Here is a 15,515-nt window from a genome sequence, read left to right as displayed (position 1 = left end):
TTCATATTCGGTACGGAGAATGGAGCTGCAGTCTATTTCGTGGTAGTCGATGAGAGTCGAAAGTTAGATGGTTATAAATAATTATTAATGATATTATGTATAACATGCAATAGAATGACGAAAACGGGATTGTGTTGATCTTTTTTTTTTTAATGTGATGTAGTTTTTTTTAATATTAGGATAACTGAGTAAATTAAAAGTGCTTAATGTGCCTTTTAGATGATATTAATGCCTTTGTATTTATGTTGCAGGATTAGAGCCCAGGAATTTCACTGTGAATATAACTGATTATTTTGACAGTAAATAATAAGACGTTGTCAAGTTTTTTTATACACTGAATAGATAAAATATTTGTCCTGGCCACATTTGAAAATGTAGGTAGGTAGGCAAATTACTTTTTTTTTTATTCAGGTACTACTTATAACTAGTTATTTTATATTTCTCGTGCCTCAGTAGCTCCTATCTTTAAGAAGGGGGATAAGTATAACCCGATCAATTTCAGACCGGTTTCCCTTACATGTATTTCATGTAAAGTCCTTGAACACATAATTGTTAGTAAATTAATGAAACACGTTCCATTGTCTAACATTTTGTCAAACTTTCAACACGGTTTCCGAGAGAAAAAGATCGTGTGAACGCAGCTAGTACAATTCATCCATGACTTGGCCCGCAACCTGGATAATAGTTAAACCAAGAAATATGTCCAAACCGATATATTAATCATGGATTTTGCCAAGGCCTTTGATAAGGTGCCTCATAAGAGACTCCTGCACAAGTTAAATTTTTATGGCGTACTGGGTTCCACCCTTAAATGGATTGAATCTTGGTTAAATAACAGGTCTCAGGTGGTAGTCCTTGATGGTGCAGAGTCTGACCCAGTCTCAGTAGTATCCGGTGTTCCCCAAGGCTCAGTTCTTGGACCAGTGCTATTCCTCTTGTTTATTAATGACCTACCTGAGGGTATCATATCAACATTGCGTCTTTTTGCTGATGACTGCGTGTTGTATCGCGATATCCATTCCTACTCAGATTGTCTGACCCTACAAGATGATTTGAATAAACTGCAACAGTGGGAGCAAACTTGGTTAAAGAAATTCAATGTGGCCAAATGCGAAGTTATGAGAATTTCTAGACATAAACAGGCCAACCTTATTAAACATAATTATCTGCTCCATGGTCAAGTCCTAGAGGCAGTTGACTCGGCTAAGTATCTTGGTGTAACTATCACCAATACTCTGGATTGGTCCAAACACATAGACAGTGTGGCTAGTAAGGCCACTAGAACACTGGGTTTCATACGTCGTAACCTCTCCTTTGCCCCACAGGGGACAAGAGTTTTGGCATACAAAACCTTGTCTAGACCCCAAATTGAGTATGCGTCCCCAGTATAGAATCCTTACACCCAACAGAATGTACAGAGGATTGAAAAGGTGCAACGCACTGCGGCAATATGGGCATGTAGGAGGTGGCGTAGGACTAGTCATGTGGGTGACATGTTGACAGAATTAGATTTGGATAGTCTAGAGCATAGAAGAGAGGTCTCAAGTTTAACATTTTTCTACAAAATTCATAACAATCTAGTCTGTATCGATAAGGATAGGTATTTGACCCCTATTACAAATAGGTCACTTAGAACCAGACACAGTCATCCCTTCCAATACTATAGACCTTCTCCGCATACAGATTGTTTTAAGTACTCCTTCTTTCCTAGGTTAATACCAGTCTGGAATGGCCTGTCTGAGTCAACTGTCTCCATTAGTACAGTGGACTCCTTTAAGAAGGCCATTATGACAATGTAAAGTAATATAGCCTTGTACATAGTTTTAACAGGTTGTGTCGGCTACCCTTTTTAAAACATATAATTTGGCTGTCAGAGCGATTTTGGCTTCAAAATTACTTATTTTATTAACTTTATTATATATGGGTAGTTGTTTTTTTTTTTATCTTCTGACTGTACAAATTGCCACCCGCATAACGTTATGATCAATAATGATCGAAGTCATTAAAGGAAGAAAGAAAGAAAGATAAATGAATAAAATATGAAAAGATACCTTATGTCATTTTATATCTGATTTGTTGATACTTTTGCGATTATTTGCCAATTAAGCTTCTAACACTGACTAAAATTCTAAATTGTTGTTATCATTTTTATGTGGGAGAGGTGGACCTCAGTCTGGGTAGGATGTATGGTGGTGTAAAACGTATTTCATTTCCGTACGGTTTAGTTTTTTTTGATAATTTAATTTTGTTCATTTTTTTTAAAGAGACAAACTTAATGTAGGGAGAGAGAGTGATATCTGATGAGGCCACGGGTCCGTGGTAATGTGGTTTAAAAGATTCACCAAAAAAAGTCGCACTCCCATTCTCCGGACGTCGATCTGAAAAATTACTTCCGTAAATATTGTGTACAAAGACAATCTACATTTCTGAACCTTTACTTAAAGTAATTTACATAAGGAGGCAGCAAACAATTTTCAGCTGTTAGTGTCGAATTGGCCAGGTCAAAATTACAAATAAGAGGCAATTTACGGATCGAAATGCATATTTGTACTTTAAGATAATAATAATTGCTAGAATTGAAGTTTCAGTAGCAAGAATTGAGTTTCAGTTATTGATAGAAAATTACGTGAGTAGCCTTGATCTTGAAATTATGACGTAATGACTTGCAGATGCGAACACATGCCTTCGCTGAGCTAGCTTAAAATGGAGTTGTCATTTTGGCAGGGTCCTCAGGAAAACTGTACGGATGGCACATATATTTGAGCATATTTTCAGATTTTACAATGTTACCGGAGTATGAAACCGTGTAGCAGTTGGTGCTATCGTTAACAGGGAATTTTCTGCAGCGATTTGAAAATTGGCAAATTTAGCTTTTTTCGTAATCAGGTTTCGCGAACGGGAGAGCACAAAATTCAGGTCTTGTAAACAGAAAACTAGATATTAGACATTTTGCAGATGGTTTGTAACGATAGACATACAGTCATGTTAATATTGCAATAGGCCGAGAAGCTCTGAAAACTGTTTACTGCCTCCTAAGCATCTAAATGTTGAAATTCTATTTGCGTTGTGTTTTTAAAGTCATAATTGTTCTCAGAAACTAAGTCAAAGTAATATTTGATCAAAACATAAAAATATTTCTGGTGAAAATGAGAAATGATCTCACGTTTTTCATCGTCGTGGTTGCGTGATTTCGACTTTCACCATCATAGTTTCGTGTTTTCACCATCACAATTTCGACTTTTGAGGTATGGGGTTCACGAATAAAAATATCGATGGTCCAAACGGAACACCGTATTTATGGAACATACCTTTGATATTATTTAAAGTAGATTTCTTGGAGGAAAACCTTCTTATACATATCTTAAATATGTTAATCAGATAAATTATTAACCATGTTTTCCAATGATTCGACATAGTGACCTACTTTTTCACCCATATTACCAAGTTATAAAATTCATCCTAGATTTTAAACAAACAGTCTGACAACGTATCAAGATTAGGAAGAAAATATGGCCCTTTGAGTGTTAACTAGGTCCTTGCATGGTTTTGTATAGTGACCTAGATTTAGGCCTGGATAACTTAGTTTCAAATATAAACTAGACAGAGACAAACACTCTGACAAAGTTTTATGAAGATCTACACCTACATGTTTCTCCCGAGCAATCGTTCATGATTATGATTGGGAGGTGTTAGTCTGGATAAACAGTGTGTTAGTTTACAATGTGCAAAATTAAAACAGTTAGGTTTAAAATTTATAGAACATTAAACAGTGTGCTAAAAGAAGGATAAAAACAAGGGGAGACTGAGCTCTAGTATGTGACCGCCGCCAGCCTGTCAGAGAAGGCATTTAGGCTTGGGATAGATTGAATATATATAAGGAGAGCATTCCAGTATTTGATGGTTCTGTGGAAGAAAGAATTTGAGTGATACAGTAGGTATGTGACTTGGGTATGAAAAATTTAGATTTCGCGTTGGTATCAGGTGATTGTGGTCAACAAAAACAACTTTATACTGGATTTTATATAAAAAAGATAAGAGAGTTTTGAATTCTACGGTGTTCTAGAGATTTCCACTGGAGTGCTTGAAATATTTTATTTAGTTACACTATCAGTGAAGTCGTAGTTGTTACAGACATATCTAGCAGCAGCTCTCCGGACACTCTCAGCTTTATTGGTAAAGTGTTTTTGCCAGGTTCGGCAGACAATGGAACAATAATTTTATTCTAACTGGGGTCTTACATAGGTGTTATAAGATGCTTGTCTGACCTATTTATTGTTTGTTTTAACATTTCGTTTTATGAATCTTAATGAGTTATTTGCCTTTGCTGTTATATTGTTTATATGTTGGGTCCAATTTAGGTCTTTTGCGATTGTTACACCAAGATATTTGGCCGAGTCGGTTGTTTTTAGTTCAGTACCATGTAGGATGTAAGGGTAGATAACTGGATTTTTCTTTCGGGTGATCCTCAGCACCTCATATTTATCTGGATTAAATTCCATGGCCCAGTCTTTTCCCCAAGATTCTAGAGTGCAGAGATCATTTTGTAACTGTTCGGCGTCTGTCCGTGAGTCAGTGATATGATAGATAATTGTGTCGTCGGCAAAAAGCGGGCTTTACCTTTTACAGTATCAGGGAGATCATTTATGTAAGTCAGGAATAAACAGGCCAGAGAACAGAGCTCTGTGGAACCCCTGATAAAACAGGAAGTTCCTCCGAAAGGTGACCATGGACCGCTACTCTTTGAGAGCGGTTCTGTAAGAATGACCTAATCCATGTCTATTTCCGGATTTACACCTTAACTTTTAAGTGCGTATATAAGCTTATGATAATCAACTTTATCAAAGGCTTTCGAGAAGTCCATGACTATCACGTCTGTCTGTTGCCCTTTCTCTAAAGTATCAAAACCTCCTGAGTGAAACTAAATAGCTGGATCTCGCAGATGTGTTTTGACCCGAATCCATGTTGGAAGGGATAAGTAACTCATTTCTGTCAAAGAACGTAATCAAGTTTGAGACTATAATGTGCTCCATAAGCTTTGATGAAATGCAGGTCAGAGGTATTGGTCGGTAATTGCTAGGTTTAGTCTTTGGACCTTTCTTATAGACAGGGGCAATAGTTGCCCTTTTCCAATCTAGAGGGACAATACTTCTGCAAAGTGACAGGGCAAAACTTTCGTGTGAAGGTTTTTTGAGGACACGAGGTGATATCTGGTCTAGGCATGAAGCTTTGTTTGGGCTGAAACCACTAAGGAGTTTGTCTATACTCTCAACTGTTATGTTGACTGGAGGCATGGAAGCAGTTAGAGGATTCACTAAACTTCTACAGATCTGTTTAAGGCTTAGGAGTTTTGGGACGTGAGAAGACCGATTCAAATGGCTCATTTAGGATATTAGCTTCTTTTGCAGGATCAGTATGTGTGATAACTTCACTCTTTAGCGGTGATACTCCACAACTTCCTGATTTACAATGTTTTTTAAAACTATAAAACTTGTTGTTCCTGCCTGGTTCAGAGACCCTTCAAAGATTCTAAGTATGTCCAATACGAGTTGTGAATTTTTTTCTGTATGGACGCTTTATGGGCTTTTAAATGGGAATAAGACTTTTGGTCAGATCTGTTGCTTTTCAATTGAGAATACAATTTGTCCCGTCGCCTTATTGTGCGTAGTATGTCAGGGGTCAACTATGGCAGGTCGCGTCTCAGTTTGGTTGTCTTTGACGAGATGAATGCCAAGCACAGCTCGTTAAGCTTGTCCTTAAATTCCAGGTAATGTCGGGATTTGTATAGTTATTATATTGGGAACTTTCACCAAACTCCGAAAGCTGGTTTTTAATTTTGACCAGTCAGCATTATTGTTAAAAAAGATGTTTCTTTTGGTCTGAAGTGGTCTTCTTCTATTGAGTTGTATTTTCTGGAACACAATTTCGCGATCAGAATCAGCCAAACTTGAAAGGAGTTTTACCTGATGTACATTTGACGGCATATTTGTTAAGAAAAGATAAAGTGTATTTTGATTTCTTGTTGGAATTTGTACCATTTTTTCCAGGTTCATGTTTACAATGGAAGCTTTCATACAAGTCTTTATGTTTGCAAGTCGGTTTCAGTCTTCCGTTTGTCTGGTCTATCAGTCTATGTCAGGCATGTTAAAATCCCCAAGGAGCCAAACAATACTATGTTTTGGAATGAGTTTCAGAGATTCCCAAAGTTATTGGAGAGCCTCATCGTCAAGTTCATTTGGTATATAGTAAGAACAAAATTTGTATAAATAGTCTTAGTACCTGGGATGCTTAGTTTAGCCAAGCATGAGTTACAGTTGGTCTTACGTTCTGGTTGCTCCTGGCTGACAAGACTTTTTGAAATTGCCACCAGAACTCCCCCACCCTGGCTGTGTGTTCTGTCGTCACGATAAACATTATAATTGAGGCTTTCAGGAAATATTTCAGAGGTATGTATCTCAGGTTTGAGCAAGGTTTCTGTACAACAGGTAACATCTGGTTTTAATTGGACTAACGTGATGTAGATCCGGGATATTAATTTTGACTGAGTTACAGTTTATATTGAGGACAGTGATACGTTCAGTCCTGTTTAACTTTCTTTGTTTCTTATTCTTGGATATTTGTTTAATGTTTGGTGTGGAGGTAGCTTCATGAATAGGAAAATGGTTATAGTTGCTGAGGGATGACCCTACTGATAGGTTTGTTTGGGTGGCTTGGATGTTAGAAGAGGAACTGATTTCAAGATTTGTATAAATATTTGTGCCCAGACTTTACAAGCGATGTGGAGTAGTACTACCACACCACTGGCAAAAACAACTGAAATACGAATCAGAAAATCTATTGTATGTTGAGTTACCATTTCCCTGGCAATCTGCATGGAAGCACCTGTCGCATGTATCACATAGATACCTTTTTGATTCCATGTGACCTCTTCATCACATTTACCACAAGATATTGGTGATTTTGGCTCTGATAACCTGGGCCAGGGTTAAGCTCTACATTAAAGCTTTGACATACGAGGAGACGAAACATATAAACCATTGATGTTTTACATACACCATTTCTTTTGTCCAGCAGTCGAGACACTCCAGCGGATCTCAAGAACACATGTACCAGTATTTCTGTATTACTTATGATATTTCTTGATAAAGAAATTGTTACATTGTCTTTGTCAAAGTCCATTTTAGCTCGGCTGTGCTACCTTGAAAATAATTGCCAGCAGAAATGAAATGTAACCTATATATGCTCAAACTGTACTAATATTAACACTAACCCTTTAGACACTAATGGGTTTGGCCTCGTTAGAGCAAGGAAATTTGCGTCGGCAACATTTTCTCCGCGAAACCCATTTTACAGATAACATTACTTTATCGCCTCGATCAATACTGTCTTCTTCTGGTGGATACCGACTGTTCAAAGTGTCAACAAATGTTTTATTATATCAAAGTTTAAAGTTCCTTTTTATGCTAAATGGTAGGAACCAATGAAGAACTTTTTTTTAGTTTAGTCTGTTTTGATATTTCATTTTGATAACACAAGTCAGCGAATACTACCAGGAAGCACTAAGCATTATTACAGCAAACACTGAACGTCAACTGGAAATAAGCTGGCGGTTGCTTTTTTTTTTCGTTTTATGATGCATGGTTATACTGTTCTGTCTTTAGGAAACCCAGTGGATGAAGCCTTAATATTTCCTCCTTGTTTGGATTTTGTTTCCCGGTTTCTCCTTTTACACTTCTTCGGGTATGCAAAATAACCGAAAATAATATAATGGTTTTGAGCCGTAGCTTCAATCCAATGAGAACCGGAGAGAAGATAATGCAATAAGCTGTAAAAGTTTGATTTGAGTTTAGTAAATACACAAGCTTTTTAAAGACTTTAACATCACCAATGGAAGAGAGATATTTCGGATTTCTTAAAATCCGAAATCAGATTCCATAATAAAACTGTAAAAAACTGTAAGACGTAAGAAAATTTTAACAGATTTGCTCACTTGATTGTGATATCGATGAGGGGTCACCTGATTTTCGAAACATTAGCTATGTCGAATGAGAGCAATGCATTTTTTCCAACTGCTGGCGCATTATATCACGTGGCCGGCTTAGGGAAAGGTGTTTGTCCAGGAATCCGCTGACACAGTTATCAGAAAGACCTAAAACAATATATAACAAACATGATAATAAAAAGTAAAAATCCGATCAATATTTCAATACAATGCATAATTAAGCGCGGTGGTAATAATTGTAAGCATAACTGATTATAATTATGAAAACAATAATAAACATTGCTTACCAGTGCCACTGTATTTGTAAATATACAACATATACCCCAGAAATGGTACTAATGTACTTATTACTAAGTACAAAGATATATAAATATGTATTTAACTGGTGGACAAAATACTTCCTAACTCTGAGAGGCTTCAGAGGAATGTTCTGGGTGGTCAGATTGGCGGGAGAATTAGGGAAGGTTACTCATGTACAACATGCTGGGTAAAATTCCAAGAAAAATTCCTACAGACCACTGTAGACAACACGTTACAACAATACTGGACATTAACCTCAATACAGAACATCACTGTGAGGAATGCGGTACCAAATCATGCTGCCACTGAATAAACACCTTGCTACAGATACAATTATTACAAATAATCCCGACTTTCCCAAAAATGATTTCGTTTATTTTTCAACGAAAATAATGTAGCGTCGTCAAAGTATTGACGTTATAACAAGGAATGGTTCTATAGGCTATACGGACTAAGTCAAATAAAGCAAAACTTTCACTAATTGGCAACTGATTTCACTAACTGGCAGATGATTCCACTAATTGGCAGACGAGTCTTATTCTCAGCGACAAACTCAAACTATACAAGAGTATTAAATGTCTAGTCATCACGTGTTATCGTTCTGAAACAATCGATCAATACAGATACATGTTTGTAGGTAACAAAAACATCAAATTTCAACTAATCGATATCATTTTGAAATAAGTAAATCTTATATCATGCCATTACATTAATAAGACACACATTTTGAACTATATTCAGTTAATTATAAAGAAGGTTTAACTTTAAAAAACAAAATGAGAATAATTAACATGTACTTTAAAATTTGGATTTTACAAATTGGTAATTTGAAGTTAAATCTGGACTTATTGGCATTACTTAGATGTATACACAGCTTATCTATTTAAAATACAGAGTAAACAAAAATGTCTTTTGCCTAGTATAGGTAAAACATATTAATTAAGAAAGTTGTACTAATTTCGTTGATTATACTTGACTGTTGCTTACTTGACTGCGGTCAAGTTCCACTGTTCACACTTTCACGCGCCTTTTATATATTTAGAAATACACAATAGAGTAAGAACTATGTCAAAATATACCTTTAGCAGTTAAAAACTTAGATTTGGCGAGGTCGATTTTTTCTCCCTCCAACGTACACTGCTATTCAATCTCAGGTATAAGGCTTCCATGTCTCAGAGCTCTACACTGCACATCAGAAAAGGGGAAGCGTTTTGTTGAAAGGTAGTCGGCGGCCCTTTTATTATGCTCATGTTCAACTTGACTGAGACTGCAAGATTTGCAAAAATACATAATTACACTACGTACTATAAAACAATATTAAGAAATACAAGAAAATAAAAACATTTTTTTTTCACATGAGCTATGTAGGTATTGATCCCAAGTAAAACCGCAGGTGCGCAACTTGACACAGAGTAGTATTGCTATAAAATGCATTGACTGGAAATACTTTTTACGATACGTGCAACACAAACATTAAGGCTCTTCATGCATATTTTGTCAAAGTCAACGACCATGTCTACATTCAGTGTTGTTATATCTTCGGTCCTTTGCGATCATTGAGCAATGTAACAGAATCCCGCTTAAGCCGGTGCTAGAGGGCGTGAGGGGTGTTGCACATATCATTACCTCTCATGAACAGCGGTGCTGGAGGGCGTGAGGGGTGTTGCACATATCATTACCTCTCATGGACAGCGGTGCTAGAGGGCGTGAGGGGTGTTGCACATATCATTACCTCTCATGAACAGCGGTGCTAGAGGGCGTGAGGGGTGTTGCACATATCATTACCTCTCATGGACAGCGGTGCTAGAGGGCGTGAGGGGTGTTGCACATATCATTACCTCTCATGGACAGCGGTGCTAGAGGGCGTGAGGGGTGTCGCACATATCATTACCTCTCACGGACAGCGGTGCTAGAGGGCGTAAGGGGTGTCGCACATATCATTACCTCTCATGCACAGACGTAATCAATCCGAGTTGCAATTATTTTACTTGGTTGCAAGCTTCCAATCGATCTTCATATAAATTTCATTTCGGAGTAAAGTCCTCAACATATCCCTAAACGCACAACTTCACATGCTGAATAGCAGTCTTATAAAATTTTATGACTCTTGAGTTTAAAATACATTTTAAAATACATACTATTCAAACTTTTAGGCCCTTTTGTACATTTTAATATGTCAAAGGCCATAAAACTGAAATCTAGTCCAAAACTCCCAAGTGCTAAACTTCACATCTTTCATGTTTCATTACTCTAGGTGAAATATCGGACGGACAGACATACGGACAGAGGCATCAAATAAAATTATTCCGTACACCAATTTTTTCTCCTTTCTGCAGGTGTGTCTCATGCAGGTGAATGGTGCCTCTACGACGGTGAATACGACTACTGTAGTAACGGTTGCTGTCATGAAGGTTGTTGTAACGTGCCCTGGTTGGTTTGGGCGATAGTCGGTGGTGTCATTGGGGGCATACTCTTCATCAGTTTTATTGTATGTCTGATATGCTTATGTATGAAGAAAGCAACTAAACAGGGCCGAGTGATACAGCCGGATGGGTCTGCGCTTCAGCCGCCTCCATACCGTAAGTACTATAAGTATATATATGGATGATAAACATGTAGTTTCATTCTTCCAAACTTTAATCAAAAAGAAAAATCTGGAAAAAATCGAAGCACATAAATCTGACATGTACATATAATATTAAAGTTAATGTTTTAAAATTTATAGTTATGATATAAACGTCAACGATTTTTTTTCTATTTTGCTGTGACTTCTGGTATATCTCATATGTTTCATGCAAATCATGTATAATTACCATCATGGAAATACAAAAGAATACAGTTATTTTGGGGTGCCTCTTTATTAAGAAGTTGTCAAATAGTCGTGCGCGGTGTCCTTTTGACAGCTATTGCTCTTAAAGACCACAGAATAACTGTTTTCTTTTGTATTTCCATGATGGTAATTAATGAGAAATATCAGGTATCTAGTTACAAATTGACAGTCACATATACGGCCAAGACAATGTGTTTAATGTCTTAACATGTTATTCAATTAATGTAGCAATATGTACATAAATCAGTGTATTTAGTTAAAATTTCTCCAGTCACATTTTGTTTCTACAGTGTAAGATAGTTATTCCTTTATATTCTTAAAACTGTGCTGAAAAGAGACTGACTGAATAAGTTTGCAGATGAAGTTGTGAAAAGACATTTATTCAGGAAGGGCCTAAATTGTCCACCTGAACTGTATATTACCTGTATTATAAGAATGATTTTCATGAAGTTTTTGTGGGGGGAAAAAGTAGGTCACTAGATCGTGGTGGGTCTTTAAATTATCCCTGTTGAAGCATTGGTTCACCACAAGACATTCAGTTATTTTGGAATGGTGGAGCCACCAGTATTGTAGAATAGGAAAACTCGTGTGACATTTATACGTCAACGTTTGAAATCACGTCAGCATCACACACGAAAGTGTTTTGCAGCATAAAACCCCCAAACTTTTGATTTGAACAACTGATCAGTTTGTGAATCATTTGAATGTGGGCAGATAACGGCGATCGAATTTCTGTATATCAATATGTATGACAATCCATAAATATACATGAATGGAAACAAATACAAATGTGTCTCATATCTATGATGAACTCTGCCTGACCTAGCTTGTGATGTAACCATGGGCTTGAAAACCTTAACGTTGATAGATCTTATATAATCTAAATGGTCAGTGTGAATGGATACAGGTTGATTCAGAACTGCTTGATCATTGATAATTCATCCGCATTGTTCATGAATGGGACTATTTTGTGTAGCACATGAACATCCTTTGGATGTAATTTGGAATAAAATAAAGGTTCTATATGATTGTCAGAAATACACTTGTAACTTTGGTAGCGGGGTAAACCCGCAACCAAAAACCGCAAGGATGAATATCTAATTTAAAAAAAAGCCACATCCAAAGAACGCACCACCCTCAAACAGTATTTGCAAGGATGTGAACATGATAACCTTTAGCCTGCCGACGGCAAGTAATTCTCTTTGCACGCACCGGCTGATCATGTCTCAATGTTCGCTATTCAGTCGGTAAATTTTCATTGAACACCCCTTCGAATAACAAATGTTATTGTCCACCACTCCCCTGATACCAAATTACATATCCAGTTTGGTTTTAAAAGTAACTTTGTCGTATCTCTGACTTGCTGAATTGTTTGATCGGATTGCTGCACTTGAAATAAAAAAAGATGAGGTTGTACAGTCCATGAATTGAGACTTGCTTTATCAAGAGGGGACACATTTAGGATTATTTTTGTCTTTGTACAATATTCATACTATAGCACCCCTTACACGCAATTACAGAGATTCACAATTTTAACATGTCCGAGACATGATACTAATTTCACTTGGGTAATGATTACATTTTACTCGGACTTATCATAGACTCCTTGTGTAAAATCTCAAACTTTAAACTAAAATCAAACCATTAAATCCATAAAATATTTCAATGAAACTTTGCAGTTTTGTAGTTTGTTGCATAACCTGGGGCATGTACAGTCAAAAATCTAATTTAACTTCTGAAATAGTGTGATATTTACTTCTAAAGTCACTATATGTTCATCGTAAATACCTCGTTTTACCCAAGTAGAAGCTGGCAGGTACTTGAAAATGCAGCGTTCTGTTTGGTCAGTTAGAACTCTTGATGTCATGATAAAGTTATGAATACGTATAAAATGGTTAATCATTAATCGTTATATACTAATTTGAAATATATTTCTACAATTTGTCTGGAAATTGATTACCACATGTTAATCTTTTGAGCCACAACATAGCCTTTCTTTGGTAAAAATAGCTACATACCATATGTAATTGCTGAAGAAATATGCTGGTACATTTTATGGTTTACTACATAAAACAAAAGAAGGCATTTTGCCAAAATCTTCGGCGTACTGTAAATTTTTTTTATCAATTATTCTATGATAAAGTGTTTCAATTCTGTCTATGAAAAGTAGAATGCCTGTCACTTACCTGAACCTTAAAATAGCCCACATCACTGTCGTAGAGAATTTATAAAAAAAAGTGTAAAACAATATATTTGTAACTTATGTGTTACTTATTAAAAAATTGAAAATATTAATAACATGTAGGGGCCCCAGTTTGCTAAATTATTAATTTAGTGAACATTAAAATTCATATTACAGTAAACTTAATGTAAAACAGATAAACATTTCATCAAAAAATTAATGTTGAAAATGAAAATTATTCATAACTTCACTTAAAGACTGAGAAAAAATAACTACAATGTATATCCTTTTGAGGCTTCACAAAAAATTTAAAAATGGATTTTTCAGCCTGATAATTCGTCCCTGGTTAAGAAAAGAAGAGACAATGATATGATACCAAATTGTACTAAGCAATGCAAGCGGCTTTGTTTCGCAGGTCCCTTTGCCTAGTTCGCTAACTGTCTAAAGAGTTTTCTAAATTTTGTAAGCTTTGAGATCCGTACATATTTATGACTGTCATTACCACAGGTTCATACCTTTGTACTGATTAAATAAATTATTTAAACAATTTGTATACTTCAAGTTTGTTTTTAGACAGAACAACGTCTAAGCAATTAATCATTAAATATGATTTTCAGCTGCAGCAATCACCACCCTGCCATACCCACAAAATCTAGGGGTATATCCTCAACAACCAACATATAATCAGCAGCCCACAGCACCGCCGGCGGAATATCCACCGCCTTATCGTAATCTGTATGAGGGAGAACAGCCACCACCGTTACCGGCGGGCATGAGTAGTCAGGGGCAACACTGAAGTAACTTCTGTGTAAGATGCCTGAACGTTATTGCTGGCTGTTCAAAAGTGCCTGGCTTGCCCACAATGCCAGACATAGACAATGCTCACAGATTTAAAATTCAAATATGTCATTGACCATTTTCATCTTGTTGTCTTTTTGTATAAATCAGTTGAAAACATAAATGGATTATAAATAGCCGAAATCTGAATCGCATTGGATTAACGAAGACAACATGCGACAGTTCTGACTAAAATCACGGTGCATTAGAATGGTTTAACGTCGAGTAAAGTATTGATATGATGATGGTTTCGAACAACTGGGTTCAGTTTGACATCCTGTAAACGCTGTTTATAAGGAATAAAAGGCGGCCATGAACTGGGTCTAAACTTCAAATTTAGCTCAGTTGTCGTTGTCTTTTTTGATTAACGGCAATTGTAATTAGTTACAGATAAACAATGCAATGTGCATTTATGCATTCCATGAGCATGAAACTGGATTCGATATTGTTTTATTAATTTTTTTCTTTTACATGTAGTTTCAGCTACAGAGAAATATGAGAAAAAAGATCACATGATATGTTGAAGGGGATATCTAAGTACCTGTCAATCTTACGATATCATAAAAGGAAGGGGATGGGGGCGTGGAAGAGAGAGAGAAATCTATTTCAGTGTCCAGTGAGTGTCCACCGTGTTTAAGATCTAGATAGGAACTGATTAAGTTTTAGCTTTGGCACTCAGTTAACTCCTTGGGCGGAATACCAACTAAAAGTCTGCAGGAGAACGTCTTATTTTTCTTAGAGAGGAACTGTTAAAGTCTTTGTGGCCATTTATTTTATCTAAATTTTATTTCAAAAAGAAGAATTTATCTACAACGAATATTGTGATGAAAAGAAAGAAATACACTTGTAGACTTTAGAAAAGGTGTTCTAGTAAATTAGTTAATCCTTTATCAGTGTTACAGAGGAAGCCTTCTACCTTAGTGTCCGCAGTTGCGTAATGTATTTGAAAACTATGTACACACTACTAGTTAATGATTGAATAAATAAAAAAAAATCAAAACGTGAGTGAATAAATAAAAATTTTACGTGATTAAATATTATTTATAAGATTTTTATAACGTAGCAAAACATTTAATTTTCGTTTGCTTTTCCACATTGTAGTTTAAAACTGCTGTTCTTGTCACTTTTCGGGTGTTTTCAACAAAGGAGAAAACGTGCGTTAACAGAATGATTATCGCGCTTACGTGCTTTTATAACACCATTTTATATATGCGCGTTCCGTGGCAAAGCGTAATTGCGTATTACGGCCTCAAAACGGATAATTCAAATGGAAATGGCGTCAACGTGAGAGAACAACTCAGATATTCCCGCGCATTTCATGGAAATCTAATGGCGTTGAGGGAAAATGTATTCGTTAATTTTTATGC

The 15,515-nt window shown here is 36.2% G+C and overlaps 1 protein-coding gene across 1 annotated transcript; it reads left to right on the top strand.

Annotated features, from left to right (window-relative positions):
• Window positions 1–8,989: 8,989 nt before the first annotated feature.
• Window positions 8,990–15,515, top strand: LOC123529343 (uncharacterized). The gene is made up of 3 exons (XM_045309654.2): window positions 8,990–9,121; window positions 10,636–10,878; window positions 13,929–15,515. The coding sequence occupies exons 1-3, from the start codon at window positions 9,076–9,078 to the stop codon at window positions 14,105–14,107; spliced, it is 468 nt and encodes a 155-aa protein (XP_045165589.1). The 5' UTR covers window positions 8,990–9,075; the 3' UTR covers window positions 14,108–15,515.

This window comes from Mercenaria mercenaria, chromosome 13 (assembly GCF_021730395.1).
Source record: "Mercenaria mercenaria strain notata chromosome 13, MADL_Memer_1, whole genome shotgun sequence".
In the NCBI taxonomy this organism is placed as follows: domain Eukaryota; kingdom Metazoa; phylum Mollusca; class Bivalvia; order Venerida; family Veneridae; genus Mercenaria; species Mercenaria mercenaria.
This window is presented reverse-complemented; position numbering and strand designations above follow the sequence as displayed.